The sequence below is a fragment of the Hetaerina americana genome, unplaced genomic scaffold, assembly GCF_022747635.1.
Source record: "Hetaerina americana unplaced genomic scaffold, ioHetAmer1.1.p SCAF_9, whole genome shotgun sequence".
Taxonomy (NCBI): Eukaryota; Metazoa; Arthropoda; class Insecta; order Odonata; family Calopterygidae; genus Hetaerina; species Hetaerina americana.
The window spans coordinates 67,411,081-67,430,807 of record NW_027287538.1 but is presented as its reverse complement, the minus strand read 5'-3'; the positions used below and the strand labels follow the sequence as shown (position 1 = coordinate 67,430,807).

The window sequence follows — 19,727 nt, the reverse complement described above, 5'->3', positions numbered from 1 at the left end:
AGCAAAAAACGTACAGGTGTCGTCTCAGAAAGGAAACTCATTGGTTTCAAGAACTTCAAATAAAAAAGAGCTGTCATAAATTTAATCGCAAAAGATATTTTTATAAATTTGTTATCCACGAAATGCTTGGTCTCTTCGAGGTAATGAGGATATTTTCGATTGTAAAACTTATTTTGCCTAGCATCGATCGATGATACCAGGTTTTAAATGAATGGTCACAGTTTCATCTTCGTCAAAATTTACTGGTAAATGACTCAAATAATTTCATATATTCTTATTTTTATTATTATTCGGTAGGATATCAATTAAGGTAGGTTTTGGATGAAGAGAGAAGGAACAGCGATACATTTATTTGCCTCTCCTAGCATCCTGGCACCCGATACTACAATAAGCTGCAATTCAATTTCACACATTTCTTTCCTTCATACCGTCAAATATATCTGTTCTATCCGAACCCCTTCCTCACTTGCCTTACATTTTCCCCTCTATTGCAGCCTTCATCATCCAATCGCCAACCAAAATGCTCTGCATCCATATTTCCTATCTAACTTGGATGTCTGCCAATGTTTATCTCACCTCCCCCACCCTGCCTAATATTTCATTTGTTTTCCCTTCTGAATTTCATATAGATGATTTTAAAATTATATAGCAATATGCTAAATTAATGATTCAAATATCTGCATTTATTAAGTGGTAACCCATCTTTTTAGCGAGTGAACTATAAAATTCAAATTTACTTTCCCTCAGAAGTGAGTGTTATAATTATGAAATTCCTTGTAAGTTATTTCCGATTAACTGGAAAAAAATCAAAGGTAAGTACGAGGCAGGGTCGGCGCTGCTATGTATGGCACCTTTGGGCGCAATTAATTGCCCCCTTTCATAAAAGTTACTTTCGAAAATGTATTATCATACCACAAATCGATTTCCGCATTCAACTATATACCGAGATGAAAAGATTATTAATCAAAATGTTGATATGCTCTGAAACTTAAATAAAAAGGAAGAAAAAATGCTGACGCCTATACAATATTTATTTATTCATAAGTTAAGGTATTACCAGAACAAATGTAGACAGTAAAATGTAACAAATGTAAAATTATCGCTCATGATGGCACTTTTCTAGTCTTTGTGCAGCAAATATTTCGATGATAGTACTCGTCTCTAAGTTATCTGAATTTTCGTTTTCGATTGAAATTATTGACAAATTTTTAAATCAGAAAAGTTTTTTTCTACTAAAGAAACTTTTACCGGAAGTGAAAAATATATTCTAGATGATATAATTGCATTTGGACATTAATGAATGAGATTATTATATTTAATAAAATGCAATGCGTCTTTCGTTCACTTATTTCCAAAAGCCATTGTTAAGTTAGTAATTTCTCTTCATCGATTTTAGATTCAAGCTTTGCTACGATTTAAGATTTCACTTCCATCCCAATCCGACGACAACACTTTCCATAAATCTTACTTGAAGTATTATTATCAGCACTGTCGGCCAGTCGAAATAGTTTGCTTAGAGACATCTACGGTCGAATCATTAATTGCTCAAAAATAAAGTTTTAAAGTTAATTTCACATTTGTTTTTCGATTCATCATTCAAACATTTTTTCTGGCTTCAAATCTCTTACCTTATCTTTACATTTTGGTTCAACATTGATTTAATTTGCCCAGTAAACAGGAGTGTAATCTTGGCCTTTTTTTTAAATAGGCATGATCTAAAATAATGATTGAGAAGTGAACGAAGAAAAATGGAAGCTGGGGTAAGGATTATTGAAAGGAAGTCGAAACTCTAGTATGTAATTATCGAGCGCTTTAGATCAATGAGTCGGATCATTTATAAATAAGTCTTGTATTCATTCATGTAACCCTTATGTGAATCATTACGACACTGTTAGATGAGTTGAAACGAATTGCGTTTCAACATAGGAATCTAATGTCAAAGAACTTTCTCGAGTGTACTGATAAAGCATCAGTACGTGAAGTCCATGAAATATTACCCCTCCCATGCAAAAACACATTCATAGCATTTTCGCAGATTTTATAAAACATACCCTTTTTGTGGGCGTTTCACGGTGTGGGTGTCACAGGGATATTCATGCCCAGACACCCTGATATCCCCACCATTTTTAATCTTTTCTCGCATATTATTTTGTTCCTTGAGTAATTGTAAGAAATAATAATGCCTATTATTGGTGTATTCATACATTTTTCTCCAGGTAAATTGATAAGGAAAACATTTGGGTTACAGCTGGTCCCAAGGGCATTAAATAGTAACTTTGGAATACCCAAGTCGTCTGATTGTGAGAACCAATAACTATATTGAGTAACTATAATTTTCAATATAAATGTCAATCAGTTAAATAAAGGAGCCCTAATCGAATAAATTATATGCAAAATATCTTTAAAATGCATTCGAACGATAAATTGATATTTAAAAGTACACGCTAGATATTTGAATGTTCATATTTGCGATGAATACTAGTATTACATATTTTGAACGAATAGGTATCTTAAAATTATTATTATTTATAAAATGGTTGCATATTATGATTTTATGATTGTTTCCATAATAGTTTTAAACAAAAAATACAAAAAAATCCAGAAACCTTCAGCTATCATTTCTCAAAAATTGTGTATATTGCATTGGAAAGTAATAAAATCAATCACAATTAATAAGATAAATATTTTACAGACATTGCTAAAAATATAAAATATCCCTTTTCCATGAATAAATGCATTTTAAAATATAATAAGGCTACCATGGCTAATATGATTGCTACATTTATTGTTTTTCTTTTCCGCCACCAAGGTAATAATAGTTTAGATCACAAGCCTGAAGGCATCAGGCTTCAAAGGCCACTTTTTCAGTTTTCCACTCATTTGTGGTTTCCGAAAAATCAAGCAGCTTGAATGAAGCAGAGGGTAATCGCAGTCGTCGCCGGGGTTTGAATCTGGGTCTCTTGGTCTGTAGCCGAACGTTATCCCCACTGGGCTACTCTTAATGGCTATTTTATTTTGATAATGCAGATCTTGTGAACATCTCTCTCGTATCTCGTGTCTTGGGCTGATGGTTTAAGGCCTAGAGTTTCGCACTAAGAGAGGAGGAGTTTGTTTAACTGTTACAGCGCACCTAGTATTACACCATTAGAATATACCTTTTTTTCCACAATCCGCGACCAGTTGTCCCCTTTGGCAGTTATTAACACCTACTTGCGGCGACAGGTGCATTTATGCATATGGTGCCCTCTCGCTGCAGCGGAATAATTGTCGCCCAGAGAGACCATACGTTCTCGAAGGGCTCGGAGGGAATGACGGAGAAAAAGAATTCGCAACGCGTGGGTGGGTTGGGAGAGAGAGTCGTCCACCCACACTGCCCAGCCGAAGGTGTGGGAAGGAGTCGAATCGAGACCATTAGAGGAGAGGGAAGAGTGGGCACGGGGCATTTCCACCAGTTTTCTGCAGAGGGGGGCGTCCCGGGGCATGGCGTGGGACAGGGAGGCCCTGTTCGCGACGAAGGGGAAATCGCCTGGGTGGACACCATTCCCCCACGGAACCTCTCTCTATTAGCCACAGTGCACTGAAATGTTTAAATGCTCTGGTCATTACAATGGGCAATGAAAAATTAATTACTACGCCACAGCTATTGATAATATATATTATATATATATATATATATATATATGTATATATGTATATAAAATAAATATGAAATAAACTGCCGAAGAGACATTCAAATATGTGCAGTTGCTTACAAAGATAATACTACGTAAGATGATATGAAGATTCTACGTAATTATAATTCTCGTTCGTAGTTGTGGTAACAGATAATAGAGGAGACGACCGACAGCTGAGGACAATAGCGCTATTAGGGATATACTCGTATGTGGGTGATTCGGTAGACGCAGCGAACTTCAGCGAAATTCAGCGAACAGAAGAAGAGTGGAGAGAAACCCGGCGTCGGCATTAACCTACTCTTAACGAAAGGAGCCAAGGGGTCACACAATATAACGTACATTCCGACGAACTCTACCTATCACTCCATGCAGGGATCAGGTTACTTTTGAAAAATCCTGCCAACACCGAGATTCGAACCCGGGCCCTCGGGGCGGGAAGCCATTTCCCGTTCGTCATGAAACAGTTTTTCTATGAGAGAGTTGAAACATGGCGAAAGGAAATGGAGAAATAGAGACCTCTCCGTTCTTCGTAAGAACTTTGCTGGTAACTACTTACCTACTCATCTTCCTTTGGCACCTTTCGGTCCATGCGAAATATGCGCCAATCGGGCACTCCTACGATTCCGTTGGGAATGAGCTACGTGATGAGAAATGACTTACTCTAGTGTTTAGAACGGGGTTTAAGGATATTTTTTCATGCTAATGAAGGCTTATGAGTGTAGTAGTGTGTAGTGACTGGGCCCATCAAAAACCTACCCTATGCCGGTAGATTACAGCTAATAATGGATAATAATAATCGGCGATATCTCTATCATCAACTAGGAACAAAGTGGGGACCCTGCAGATCGATTTGCTCACACTAAACAGTCGCCGGTTCCCGCAAAATGTGACACGCAATGAGCGTTTTTCGTCCCGCGAAGTCCACAAGATCGCATCGCACCCCCCAGCGAGACCCTCGCCCCGATCCTTCCTTCCCCTCCCGCCGCCCTCCCCTCGCACTTCCCCCGCACGCTACACAACTCCTCCTCCGGACAAAGCCGTCCGCGCGCTGTCTCCCCTTCGCGGCGTCGAGTCCTTCAGTCTAGTCCGACGGCCAGTAAGCGCGAGGTCCGGTTCCTCATCGCTCCCTTGTGACTCCTCTCGGAAGTGAGCGCCCTCTCCCACCAGAGACCCCTCAGTTTGTGGCCGCCTGCCTTCCGCGCACATCCGTTCCTCCGGAGAAGAAAGAGATCACGACCACCATGGTGCTCGGTAGCCCTCTGCAGGGCGCTCCGACGGCAAATGGAGCCATCTCCTCCCAGGGTTCCAAACTGTCTCAAATGAAGGTGAGTCCGCGACCTGTCCTCCGAGTTGTTTTTGCCATTTGCTGACCTTACTGTTGGATTCCAACTGATTGAACAGTAGACTTTTGAAAGTGTGCAATTCTTGTCACTTTTGGCGTAGACTTAAGTGTTACAGAGGTTCTGAAAACTTTTCAATTCACTAAATACATTGCATACACCTTTAAGCGGAAATTTCACAAAAATTGGCTTTTAGCGAGAAAAAACCACGCCAAAGGGCCGGAAAACGAGGCGAATTACACGTTAGATCAAGTTTTGGCGAAAAACTGTTTCAAGTTGGCGAAAATATCATCATTGGCAAAGGAAGCTACGAAGATTCGTAAGTGCTTGAATTGTGAATAAATGCAACAAGATTAATATTATATGCGTTCGCAAAATTTCGATCGCAGCACTGTGAAAAGAATTTCGAGATATAAGAAATGTTGTCAATAAACATAGAATACTTACCTATTCGTATAAAAACATCCGCATATTTATAAATATTAAAGGGAAAAATTACATTAGAGTGCTCTCGGAGATATTCGGAAATTCAGAGATTTTCGGAGATGTTTTGGCAATTTCGCATCACGTCAAAAATGTACAATTCCTTTGGGGCTTGGAGAATAGGCATAATAATCTGGATACAGCTAATGGAAATTCGCGGCTATTTGCACCAATCAGGCCATCCTCAGTCGCTGTAAATACCCTTTGGGCCGCTTTCTTCGAATGTCACCCTCATTTCTGCTCCAATTTACTCGGTAAATCATTCAATCAAGTCCCAAATCACCACGCGAGCCTCGAATGTTCAAGTCAAGTTGCTTTCTCGTGAACATAAAGCATACTATTAATTTTACGTCTCAACCTTAGTACCCAATAACCTTAGAGTGATTATTTATTCTTTGTGTGAGAAAAATTTAATTCTGTCGGCCATGCAGGGATTATGTAACGAAAATTAAGTGGGTGGTATAAATGTCAAAACCCAAATCAAACTCCATTATGTGTGAGGGTAGAATTAATTTCCTCCTCACTTGATGCGGCATGAAATACGCCTCACGCGTGAATGGCGAATAAGCGCGTGTAGACGTTCCTTTCTGTGGTGATTTGTAATAATGTGGCAGTCACATCGCTGGGGAGGCAGGTATGTTGAACAGGATGCGGTAAGATGTTATTATGCTCCAAGCTAATCAAAAGATAATGCATCAGAATTTTCAAACGGAAGTCTTTTCCGGTTAGCCTGTGTATAGTTTCGCCAACCTCAGATTTATGCCACCGTTTATAGAGAACTGGTACCTATTGTTTATTGGTAGCGCTGTGTGGCTGTTCAGTATAATTACATCGGAATTTCATAGAAGAACAAGTAGGAATAATTTCCAAGAAATTTTGGAAAAAATGCGTGAAAACTATGATACCCCAAAAATACATTATGCGCCAAACTAATATAATTGAAAGTGCAATTTTCGTAGAAAAATGGAAATCTCAGCAGAAATTAAATTAGAATGAAATACGAAATATTACGAAAGATGATGCAGTGATCATACTGTCTTAAAAACGCACTTAACCGTACTATTAAGAAAGCATAGGTGAAATTATTAATGCTATCTTAGGTATTCTTGCTTATAAGAATGAATTGAAAAAAGAAATGTTTTTCATAAATGTTCTTTGCTTAGTGAATATTCAATCATCAAACTAGGTGATAAGAGCATAAAATGTATGAAGGCATATTTTTTACATTTAATATTTCCTTCAAGAAAATGAATTTACTTTGTAAAGAATGCCTAAAGTAGTAGTAGTAGATAGCTTACGAACCAAATAGTTTTGTACAAACTCAACCCTGGTGATTTAATTCCTTCTTCTTTGCATTATCAAGTACCAGTTCACGAAATTTTCCCCTTAAAAAACTCGCGATTCGTCGCGATTTTCTTTCGTACATGCGTCACAGTAAAATACGTGGCGTCATACGGAAACACTTGAATGTTGATTTATGTCTTTGCTTGCCCTATCGTGGCACCGAAACTTAAAATAAAAGTGGCCTCTTTCTACAAAAAGGTTAGGAAAATCTATAATTAATCACTAATTTTATCGGAAAAATTGAAAGGTTGCTAGCTGTAGTCGCGAGACGACGCTGAGATCTTATTTCCGATAACTTCATGAAAGGAAGTTTATAATCTCATATTTTTATTCAGAAGCCGGACGTCTCCTGATAATTCACAGTTGAATTGATACAATTAAATTATACTTTCAGTAGCTGTATCCAAGTTATTTTTCGAAGTGAACGGCTATCGTAGTAATTTTAATAATGCCATCATATACAGTTAGTAACATGATACTACACGCATACCGTGCACAGGAAGTTGAATCATCGAATATAAAGCTACAATTCAGATTAAAAGAACGCCATGGTTTAATTTATGTACATCAGTGAATGTATGACGCCGTTTTCATTTATTAAATGAAATGCGAAAATGAAATTATGTAAAAAAGTCAGCGATCTCTCAAAATGTCAATTATTTTAGATAATTGAATATTTACCTTAATTCTCTTACAAAAGTGAACTTAATTTGTGAAAAAAGCACATTTTCCCCATCCATCGCATCTTATCGACGTGTACTAAAAACCAAATATCGTGGGTTCGAACCATCCTTAATGTACGGCCATCTTGTCGGAAGAGGGATAATCTGCATCAGCGGTCGGCAAAATGTAAAGTAGGTGAATTGACAAAATTAACGTGTTTACCATTCAATGAACCGGACTAAAATACATCGGACCTGTTTTCACCGCTCAGGAGTTTTCATGGAATATATATTACGGCTCGGGTTATTCGTGTGGATGACATGCTTGCTTGTTAATTCAAAGGTCACGGGTTCATGTCTCGGGCATTGGTGTTCTGTCAAATCTGGTGATTCATAGACTAGGAACCCTGGCGACAAGCTTAGAGCTTATCGTGTCACCAAAGGGTGTGCAGACTACGGAAGGGGTCCGGGGAGCAAAAGAAAAAGATCCTTCTGCAACGAAACCCCTGGATTGTATGGGTTTCCTTTAGTTTTTATGGCTTTTGGGAGAGCATCAATTGCCGCTCGAGAAGTTCAATCATTCCTACGTCCGTTCTAATAATGCATTCGCGAAAAGTCAGCGTCCCGCATTATTTGAAAAGTGACTCACCCATAATGATACGAGAGTTTCTCATGTTCGGAATTCCAATTTCATTACTATGGCGAAGGGGTGCGGTCGCTCACACCCTCGAAGAAGATGGGAGGGGTGAAGCCAACAGACGGAAAAAGAAAAGGAGGAAGGCAAGTGAAAGAATTAAGAAAGATAAAAGAAATCAGGATAAGGCAGTGGCGTAGCAGTCGATCCAAGACGTCAATACCGTATCACCCCCTGCCACACACCCTAGCGGTGGCTTGCAGGGTACCATGTATGTAGATGGATAGTAGATAGATACCGTAAACTGGTTTTTAAGGTATCAGTTCCATTGAAAGCAATGCAAAGAATTTGTTTCATCTCACGACAACTGTTTAGGCATACAGTATTTTCACGTTGGAGCCACGCCTTAATTCCTTGGCTTGAATGAGGTTAACTTGAACCTCCCTCCCAGGGTCAGCTAAAATGCTCCATTTTTAAATAAGGTGGAGCTACACATATCCTATCCGTAGACTAAAACCAATAGAGCCTGAAACATGAACTTCAAACTCAATAAGGTATTCGATAATGCGAATTAATAAAAGAAAGCAGACCTTTTTAAAAAATTTAACCACACTTTCATCTCCACGAAATATTTATCGATATTAAAAATAAGGGGGTAAAGTAAGTACTAAAACTGCTATATCTGCATGTGCAAGCCTTCCCCTTTCTTTACTTTTATAAGTACTTCCTACTTCGATATACCTAATTGCCACTCTGATTGCAGATGAAGAACTAAGAACTGAAATGCAAAGGAAGCTGCGGTTCCTGACGAATGAGTTTATCGTGGCGAAGCCCTCTCCCTTGAGAAGAAAAGTTGAAGTTTCCATTTGATCATTATTTTTTGGCATTTTAGGCTACATTCTATAGGAGAGCTGTACGTTTTAAGGACTTTCAAATGACTGTAAATTTAGAGAATATCAGTGACTGTTTTTGTATTGTCGACGACAGTAAATGTAACTCCATTTTCAACAATGTAACTCCAAGTGTTCTCGTGTGAGACAAAGAGGCGTCCCGATGTGTCTCGTATCTACCAATGCTGAAACAATTCGGCGATTTCAATAGCCGACTAAAAGAAGACACCAGGTCAATTGAAAATACTCGAACATGATGCCACGGGGACAGGTTTGTGGTCTTTGCCAGGGCACCCAGTGGGGACATGTTATTTACTCCGAGCCAAAAGCCACAGTTTCTTACGAGAAAAAAATTATATTTTTCATATAATGCTGGAAACTGTCGAGGATACATTTATCATTCTCCATAACGTTTCTAAACGACAGCGAGAATATTCTCCATATTATATGTAAGATCGGCATTTCCATTTTGACTAAGTATAAGGTATGATACCGTCTCAACATATGATTAGTAAAGGAGTCCATCCCGAATTAAAAAGGAAGTATTTGGATAAAAACCTGAGGATCAGAGGCGCGCTTGGAACTCGCAGAAACTTAATCTGGCTCTTGCGTTGTGTCGGCCAAGAGCAAAGGCGGTAAACAAGTTCCCCCCACGCGATTATCAGGGGTAAACGAGATATCAAATTATACGGTGGTTTCATACGGACATACAGAAACTATGTTACTTCTTGTGCACCCGTTTTATCATTCAAACTCGTTCTCATGCTTCGTATTACATCGCGGACATTCCTCCAAGATGCAGCGATTAGACGCCGCTTTGTAGTCGAGAGGGCCCGGCGTCGAGTTGGCCGTGCGGTGGCACCGGCATCCGCGCCATGTGCCATCACGGTGTGCGCTGTTTCCTCCGCTGGCGAGGCACTCCTCCCATTCCCACCCACTGCCCAACCCAGCACCGGCCCAGATCTCTCTGCGTGCCGATCCCTCAAATCACGGCTTCCACCGTGGAAGATAAGACGCAAACCGGTTGCGGGCTGGAATCGATGCAGATAAGTTTAGGACGAAAATAAATAAATGCCCCCACAGCAGTTGAAGAGTTTAACTAGTAGTAGTCCTGTGGGTCCTACCCCTACACGAATATAGGGATGTTTTTCAAACAATTATCACTTGATGGGGAGCTATCTCAATTTCTGAGATAATCAAATCGCGCTTGTAAACTCTAAGGAAGAGTGTAAACGAGGAAATGGGTTGAACACGTTTTCGTCGTCTCAACTTGCCGAAATTTCTCTAATCGTCGTGGACTAATAGTTTGGAATTTATTGGTCTATGGATATCAAACTGATTGATATTTTGCTGTAGCAGATCTCTTGAGAATGATTTTAATGCTCAAAACCCCAATATATTAATAAATCAATCAATCCAAGCGTAAGACAACAGGTGAAAGGAATAAATATGAAGCAGGTTTTATAAAATGTATTTTAATTGGTCCAAAAGGCACAAGAATAAAAATGAAACAAATTAAATGCTCAAGAGCAATTTATTAAAATTACTAAAAGCTGTAGGAATCCCATTCACTCCTTTTTCTGTCCTTAGGAAGCTGACCCAACCAGAACCTCTGATGGTCGTTTTTTGCCTTACAGAAGTGGCGACAATAATGGGAATAAAGAGAAAAACAAAGCTTCATATTTAATGGTCCACGGTGGATTGTAGTTGGAATAATCGAGTTAACGAAATTGCTTATATAATTTTCTGAAATATATTTTATTTTTCTGGTCATTGTTCTGCAGTTTCTTCTTTGAACTGAATGTCTTACAGCCAAATGACACCATAGAAGCCATTTTCGGCACAAAAAATTGTTCAGTTTGAAAATATTGCGCTCAAATCTCAGATAAAATTAAATACCACGAAAGAGCCATTTCTGTCGTTATTATTATTATGATACTCTACCGTTTAAGGTATGTTTTGAATGGACCCACAGACTATCTAACTCTACATTTTCAAGCCTCGACTAACCACCAGACACCCTGAATTAGAATAACACGACTAAAAATCAAATACATATAAAAATACAATAAGGACGATGTAGGTGCCACTTTTGTTTCCTTGAAACGTCCCAAAGTTGCATATAACCGTCTAAATTTTGTATTTTAATAATGTTGTTGGTAATATTCGGTCTGCTCTTCAAGGCAAATAACCTAACAACCGCGGTGTCAATTCTAGGTCAATCCCTTGCAGGGTATCAGGCAAGCATGAAGGAGAGTTTAAAAGTTCGATTAAAACACAGGCCAGATATAGTTCATGTGCCAAAACGCTTGTACCTGCTGACGCTGAAATTTACACATTCCTCCCTCTTATGGAGACAATTTTCCTTCAACTGCAGGCATATTGGCATTATATGTGCTACTAGGCCAGGGTCAGGTGGTAAATTCTTTTTTAATTCCATCCATTTTCGGCCCTGAAATCTCATTTACTTTTAAGCGGCGATTACACCAAGTAGTTGTCTTGTTTATGGGTCCACTTGGAAGGTCAACTTATACGTACGTGTACTGCACCCATTCCTGTAACGAGTCCACTGTCGACTACGCCTGGGTTTGATACTTAAATGAAGTAGCCTCCGTCCTGTTCGCAGTCATTAATCAATTATTTTGTTTAAAATGTAATGATCTATTTGTCGTTCATAGATTTTGAACTGCTACTCGTATTGGTTGGTGGCAATTTTCACGTATAGTCTCAATCACCTTTCAAACTGAGACGATTCGATGAAAAACTATCAGAGTCGAGTTGATTCATGTGTGTACTTCTATGTCTGGGGCATGATGGCTACATCAGCGATCGATTTGTAGTCTGCTCGAGTATTAAACGTAATCATCATTATCGTCTATGCAAGCCGGTGCCATTACTATGGAACCACCCCTGACGCGAATGTGATTTTCATCGTACTTAATCGACGCTTCGCATTTTTATTTATTTTTTCATCTGTCCTTCGCGGGGAGGTTTTGAAAGCTCCAAGTTGCAGCGTCTGCCCGAAATGGGAAATTGCAGCGGTTTCCTCGTTGAGTCACCGCTGCTTGGAAGTCGTCGTCGGAATGTGTGTCGCGCCCCCTATCGCCGCGCGCTTCCGTTAACCCCGACGGCGGCGGTGCGTCCTTCTCTGTTTTTTATTGTGTGCGTGCGCATGCGCGCAGTGTGTGTGTGTGCATTCGTGTGTTTGTGTGTTGTTGTGGCAGGGCTCCATCTTCATCACGGCCGAGATGACTCATAAGGACTCATCCTCGCCCTTTCCCGTTCAGCCCTCTCCTCATTCTCGCGAGCGGGCAGAGGAAGGCGGCAAGGAGGAGGCCGAATGACTGACTGCCCCCCCCCCCCCTAACCATTCCACTCATCTTTCGTGGCCGTGAGAAAAAATGCTCAAGTGAATGAAGACGTCAGGTGTGTTTTTTTCGCGAGCCCTCCTCTTCGGGACGCAGTGGGGATCTTCAAGCAAATGAAGTTCCCAAAACTATTTAAGACGTTTCATTCATTTTTTTTTTACGGCAATCTTGTAAGATATTTTTTCTTTCGGAATGGGATGGATTGGCTTTTGTAGAATGATTAAACCTCCACGCACTCATGCTGCCCTTGACTCTCCCGAGAACTTAAGTTGCAGACGTGGAAAATGGTTCAAAATATATATTACAGTGCAAGAAGATAATAATCAAACAATAAAAAAAATTGTATTAAGTTTTTAGGAATAAAAATATGCAGCGATATGAGACCGGTACAGAATTCGAGTGGATACGAGTACCATTAAGCTATGGAAGAAGACAATTTTTTTCACGATATTTTGGTGAAAAAGGCGATCATAATTACGAAGAATTGTCGATAGAGGGCTTTCCATCAGTAGAGGCCAGCGAAGAGACATTCAAACCTATTGCTCGGAGTAGTAAAAAAGTGCTTGACGACCAACGAAAGATACGAGGGCAGTGATCCACTTCTTCGGGAATGAAAATCTTCATCTTTATCGACTTATGTGTGTACAAGAGGTAGGAAACACCTTATCAGTCAATAATTGTATCGTGGTGGTTATCGTACAAACACGTTGTCACCAACGAGCACTCAAGAGTCAAGGATAGCAAAACGGGGATGAAGTATTATGGGATGACATTGAACACTCCCCTTATTGCTCATAGGAAGGTTAAAAAGTGTCTTCGATACCAAAAGCATTCGGCAGGAAAATAAAACACTGTTTCTCTGTAATTCTCCGCATTCTGTCGTCTTGTTTTATGTCGAGCATGTTTCCTAAAACAGGGCTGGACATTATGCATCTTTCTGAGAAGTTAAGCTGGTTGTTTTTATTCGTATCCTTTCTGATTGTCTGAATAATAAATAGGGTAGAATAGTGGCATGGTTCAGCCAAGGCGTAATGAAATACTGGAATTTCGGTCGCCAGCTTATTACATATGGACAACGCGAATGTACCAACCCAGTTTCCGTTCTTTTCAACGCATTACTCATGCTGGGACATACGCCGAATAGTAAGCATTAAAGTGACCGTCAACATTTTACCGTCGCTGCATCGATGGTAAAAACTTCAACGAGCCAGTCGTTGAAGTGGGTATCTCCGCCGTTTTTTTAACATTTTCCTCTACAATTGAGAATTTGAAGGCGGACACCTCTATTTTTACCACCGGTATCACGTAATTTGTTTTCATTTCTAAAAGATTTTTGGCTTTACTTTGGCTTTGATAACATATCAGCTTTTGTTCATCAACAAGTTCTGTAACTGAAAAAGTTTTCGTAACTATTGTTGAGATAAAAAAATACTTATTACGCACCTAAAGGAGGGAGTTGTGCAATGGAAAAAAATGCTGTCATGAATCATGTCTCGTAAAAGTTGCCTCTCATAACATGATTGGTTACATGCAACTGTTGTTCGCAGCAGAAATTTTACGCGGCGGTCCGATCGTTCAATAAAGGCACTGGGGAAGCAATATCGAATCTTTGGCAGTGCGGAATAAGGCTCAGTTTCATGGCTATAATCATAATTTAGAAACATCTTATTTTCCATTGAACATTTTTTTTCAGATTCGAGATTTAAAAAATTATGATTCAAAGAAAATTATGGCATCATCACAAGAAATGTTTTCATCACCGTCATCTTTCAAAAAAACCTTTTTTCAATAAGGATATAGACTTTTTCATTTCCGTTTTCACGTCGCTGGAATTTCATTTGAAAATCACGAGTACTTGGACAATTTCTTCAGGCACCTTTCTACCGTTCCTTCTCGTCGTAGCTAACTGGCTTCCCACTTCTGTGCTAGATGTAAATGAAAAGTCATCCCGCCCTTATCTACAATTTTATTTCCCTCGCTAATATTTTAACTTGACGGATGTTCTCCACGCTCCAAGAAGGACAAGGTAACTCTGTGAAACAGATGTTGTACAAGATACATTGACCCATATGTCCATCCCCTCTGTAAGTTGGTTAAGCCCGGATACTAGTTGATTGTTTCTTTTCATCTACCGGAAAAGGAAAAGGATTTCCGCTTTTAAATGTTTCTACAGTTTTGTGGACGTTTTAATTTTCATCGCTCACACACAAATTTCATCCGAGCCGTCACCACAAAAGCAAAATCACTTGACGACACGAAGCAGCCAGTGAATTACAGTCAAAAAGCAATCCTTACGAGGACATTCTTTAATGTTTACACATAAGATTCTAAGTTTAAAATGTCGTTAAAATGGCATCAGTCACGGACGCAGATGAAGGTTATTAGGTGCATCTGCATTCGTACTTGATACCGATTTAAAGGTATTTTAAACCTAGAAACTGATGTGTACGTATGCAGATGCATCTTGAACATCTAGCCGTTAGATGGTTAGCCTGAGATTCTCCGGACGGGTGATTTCCCCGGGATCGTGGCCTAAATAAAGTCGCTTTAAAATGATAAACTCGTATGCGCTAATGAAATCTTTAATATCTCCCTTTTCCTAATGTTGCCTATTTAGTCCCATCGAAAGGTCGAGTTTTTTCACTCAACGCCACGGATTTCATTCTTGTGGTTATCAGTGTTTATCCTAAAATAATAAAAATGCATAATATAATAATCATTTAAAGGTTCACTTTAAATTTCTTCCACCGTCAGTGAATGCCTTAAATGTGTATCCCCCACGCAAAATGTACCTTGGACAATAAAATTGTCCGAGACGTTTCGGATGCTGTCATAGAATTCACGTCATCAAACTCCCGAGAATGGAATCACGAATTAGATGAGGGTTTCACATGGTCGAAGAATATTAATGAAAAAAGGTTACCCTTTGAGCGTGACAAATGACGCCGGGTACCATTTTGATTATTGTTCACGAGTGTAGTCATGCATAAAAAGGACGAATTCACATTAATAAACATTTAACAACGCAGAAATGTAACCTGGCATCGGATTCTATTTACGTTATATTGCTAACTATCAGACATGCATCGCTGAACGTGGTGCACGAACGTGCTCCGATTGGTTAATTCCTTTCAATGGCATTCAAACATTCAACAAAAAATCCAGTAAGGATCTCAACGAGAATTGAACTGTCTGAGTCGATTTCAGTGCTAGATGGCCGGGATAATAACGACCCTCCAATGTCAACGGGAGGGAATTGCCCAAAGGGTTGATTTTCTTAAGTTATTTCCCTTGATGGTAGCAATGCAAATATTACCAGAGTTCTTCCTAGGAAGAACAAAGTTTTTCTTTGATAAATTTCTTTCCGTACCATGAGAATTTACTGTCTTTGGTCGCGAACGTTATTCTAGTGTCACAGCGAGTTTATGTCAACATTTTTGGAGATGGAACAATGCTTTTCACCATTTATATCGCTCATTTTCTGAAAAATGAATTCCTGTAAATATTCACCCCAGTGATTTTGAGGATGTCCCAAGATCTCTCTATTTTTCGCTCGCCGTGTAAAATGTTTCTCTAAATGAAACTCAGCGTACAATAATTCCACTAATTATCATGCTTCTGATAAATTTTTCGGCGCATCATTGAGATTTTTGATGTTTTAACATTTTACATGCCAAGAACTGTGGCACACCCTCTTAGTTGTATTAGCAACTAAAATTTCGAATGTTGGAGAGCGTTAAGATGTAGCCAGAGTGCAATATAAAATTGGACATTTAAAAATCAGATAAAAATACAAAATTAATTTGTTGTCGTCCATATCAAATGAGTTTGTAATTTTCCACAGACTTTGTGGAACACAAGTCAAACTCATTTAATATGGACCTCGAACAATTCCACGAAGGGAAGCCTGAAAGTGTAAAGTATAATTTCTTGTCATCTGAAATAACACTGATTCCCGGAAGGCATGGTAAAATTCATGAATTCTGTTGGCCATCCTTGATGCCCCCTTGCATTTGCGAGACGCAGCGAAATAAGTTGATCGGTGGTCACGGAGCGGGAAGAGCGGGCTCGACTGTCAACATCGGTTAGAGAAGTCCTCCGCCATTAAAAAACTCGGCGGAAGAATAAACTTGCGAGTCGCTGTCGAAAAGTGTTTACTCGTGTGCTATGGAAACAGTTAACCTCACTGAAACTACCGGTGTTTTCTGTTACGTGAACAATTACCATTTACCATTATATTCAGTTAATGGGATCATTTAATTTGTATGCCTCTTTTTATTACAATACCTTGATTGTATTCGGTGATTTATTAATTAAAGCATTGAAATCTCATTCTTTTACCCTTTAAAGATTCGAACAAAACACTCTCTACCCGAATCCCTACGCACACGATAACTTCAACAACTTCGTTTCATAACTCGCGGGTTTGTCAATTCCTCTTCGGTCCGAAGTTCAATCATAAAAATATCCATCATATAATCTCCTGAAAATGTATTCAAATAAATGGCGAACGTGATCACAACCATAATTAATTATATCCATAAAAATGTACATACATTAACGACCTCATTGTGAGTGATAGATCTGATCAGATTATTCAAAGGAATTTGGCGAGGGCGCCCGTTTTGCCTCTTACTAAGCTCCGCAGTGGAGTGTGACATCCACATAGTCAGGGAAGGCACGTGGGAGTTACGATCCCTGTGCCGACTGCGGTTTCAGAAGTCCTGCAACTTGGAAAATCAGGCAGCCTGGGTTTGACGGAAGTAAAGCTCGCTCTTGAACCCTGGGCCCCTCTGTTCAGAAGCTGAACGCTCAACTGACTCAGATATCATGAATCGTCCATCATGCATTAATGGTTGACCTTATGAAAGTTGTGCGAGTCTGTCGAAGTATCAGAATTATAGCCAACCAACCACATAGCCACCAACATAGCCACCGTTCACCAACTCACGAGATTAGTTTAATAAAGAGCTATATTAAACTGTACCATGCATTATTGTATTAATAGGGCTATAAATAGTTGTGTTAATAGAGCTATTATTGCAGTATTTGTAGAGCTATAAATTAATCGAACCGTGGTCTACAAACTACAAAGGCACGCTGAAGACTACAATGATCAAAGTTTTATTGATAAGTGGGTCTCAGTGCGGCATGTTCGAGGCCCATCTGCGAAGAAGGGAACCGGCAGATTGAAACAATGATGAATTGGGAAGAAAGAGCCAATCCAAGGATGGAGATTCTTCCGCTTCTGTTTGAGGGACCACTTGTGAACGAGATTGAGTTTGAATTTGACCTCCTTCACCTCTCCACGGCCTTCACCCTCATTTTATGATCATAGCTGGCGTTGGTAAAAACTCATTAAATTTGCAGAGGGGCGCTGATTTTGGAAAATTTTTCTTATAAATATGGGAAAGCGAAATATTCAATTGGTCCATTACATTTGGCTTAGAAACGTTACCATGGATTTGAGGGGTGTCAGAAGATTCGCCGAAAGGTGTTTGGAGACTATAGATGGTCTAAGGAGCGAAACTCGTCCCTGTAAACTTTTTGGGTCAAGTACATGATCTCCGTGAGCAAGCCTTCATGCCGGCTTGCTCACATATGTCAGTATAACAAATTTAGGGCTCTCAATTTAAGACATGGATAACTCTTTCCTTATGCCGTAAATGAATTAAGGTAAAATAGTTTGTAAAATATAATTGCTATATTGGTAAAGATATAACTACAATGATTGTAAAACTAATTACAGCTAAAATAATTTATAACTCACATAGCTATAATTTATGGTGGTATTAAATTAATACAGCCCTACGCTATGGGCGAATAACTTTTCTAAGATACACCTGCCAAACTACAAGGAGATTTTACAAGTCCGCCCTTGTAGCGAAGTAGTGAATATACAACGTAATTGGTCAGGGTTCGTAATCTGTGAGAAGAGATTTGTTTTCAGGGATATTCCGTTAACCAGAAGGACGAATTAAGGGCAGTACACCGTACACCGGTGGAGAGTAAAACTGTGAACCCGAGCCGTTATCCCCTTTCAATAGGTAGGACTTCAGGAAATCGCGAGGTCAAGCCTCCAACCAGTGTGATACATTACGTTGCCTAGGCTAATTCACGTAGGCGTTGCGTTAGGATTATTTATATTTTTTTTCATTTCGTTTCAAATGTTGAAGAATATAGTCGTAAGCCTATGGATTTGGTGAGAAAAATTGAATACTGAGTACTATATCTTTCTTTTTGATATAATCGCTCGCAAAGACACAAGGAGGAGGATGTGAATAGGCAAATTGACCTATTTTTTGAACTGACTAATTACCTGCAGAAAATACGATATGTTAAGTGGAACAAGAGATTAAAAAATGATTTCGATAAGTACGTTGGCAGTTGTTGTTACTGTGTACAACTATGATTGTAACTAAAACTCAAATTTGATTCAGCTCAAACCCTGTTATTAGGTCAGTGCCATCACCAGATTTCCTCCTTAACCCTCCGCCGTCCCCACTCTACCCCGTTCTCAATCCATTAAGAGTTGCAAATGAACCCAGCTCACCAGACAATTAATGAGTTAATTATTGATGAATTCCTCCGCCTACTTCGATAAATTATGACCATTCAACCTCGTCTGACCCAATGGGGTTCAGAGTATCCATTACGAGACGTCGGTCGAAACGAAAATACGCATACATATGCAGTCAAATTTCAGCGATTTCGTTCCCGGAAGAGAGACGTGAAAACATAAATGAACCGAGTGACATTTGGGTACAAAAACCAGAGAATGAGTGAAACCATGAGCAAAATCACTGCGGACAGGGACTAGAAAGGAGCATCGAAACCGGAGCAAGGAGCAAATTCTTCTTTGCTTCGCATCAGCAGAAACTCGTGATTCCTTCTTTCGTAAAATTAAGTTTTGTATGTTAAATCAATTGATTGATCTTGGGGACGCATTCATCCAATTTTCTCTCATAATATTTCGAAAGCATTCGCAATGAGTCTCAACGAATGGCGATGCGTTCATCTCTGAGTGGAAACCGGAGTTTCCTTTTTTCCCGCCACCATCATGCAGAGACTAAAACGTAATCAGATGCAAAGGAGTCTATCGGAGAGTATCATTTCCTTCCCGAGAGTCTAGTGTCAGCTCGGATCGATAGACTTACACTCTTTTATTATGCATTTTGTTTCGTACTGTGAGGCGGAACGTGGTAGTTTCTATTCACTCCGGATCGAAAGGGATCCTGGTCGTTCCGTTTCGATTGCCGTCTCTGCTCCATTGATTCCATTCGTGGGCACGCTAATGATTTGAAATAATGTTCGAAAGCCCAGCAGCAAAAT

The 19,727-nt window shown here is 39.5% G+C and overlaps 1 protein-coding gene across 1 annotated transcript in view; it reads left to right on the top strand.

Moving 5' to 3' along the window:
* Positions 1-4,777: 4,777 nt before the first annotated feature.
* Positions 4,778-19,727, top strand: part of LOC139698753 (zinc finger C2HC domain-containing protein 1C-like) — a 66,888-nt gene continuing 51,938 nt past the window's right edge. The window contains exon 1 of the mRNA XM_071597659.1: positions 4,778-4,999. Within this exon, the coding sequence (XP_071453760.1) occupies positions 4,916-4,999 (84 nt within the window). The 5' untranslated portion in view covers positions 4,778-4,915. The remainder of the gene's footprint in view (positions 5,000-19,727) is intronic.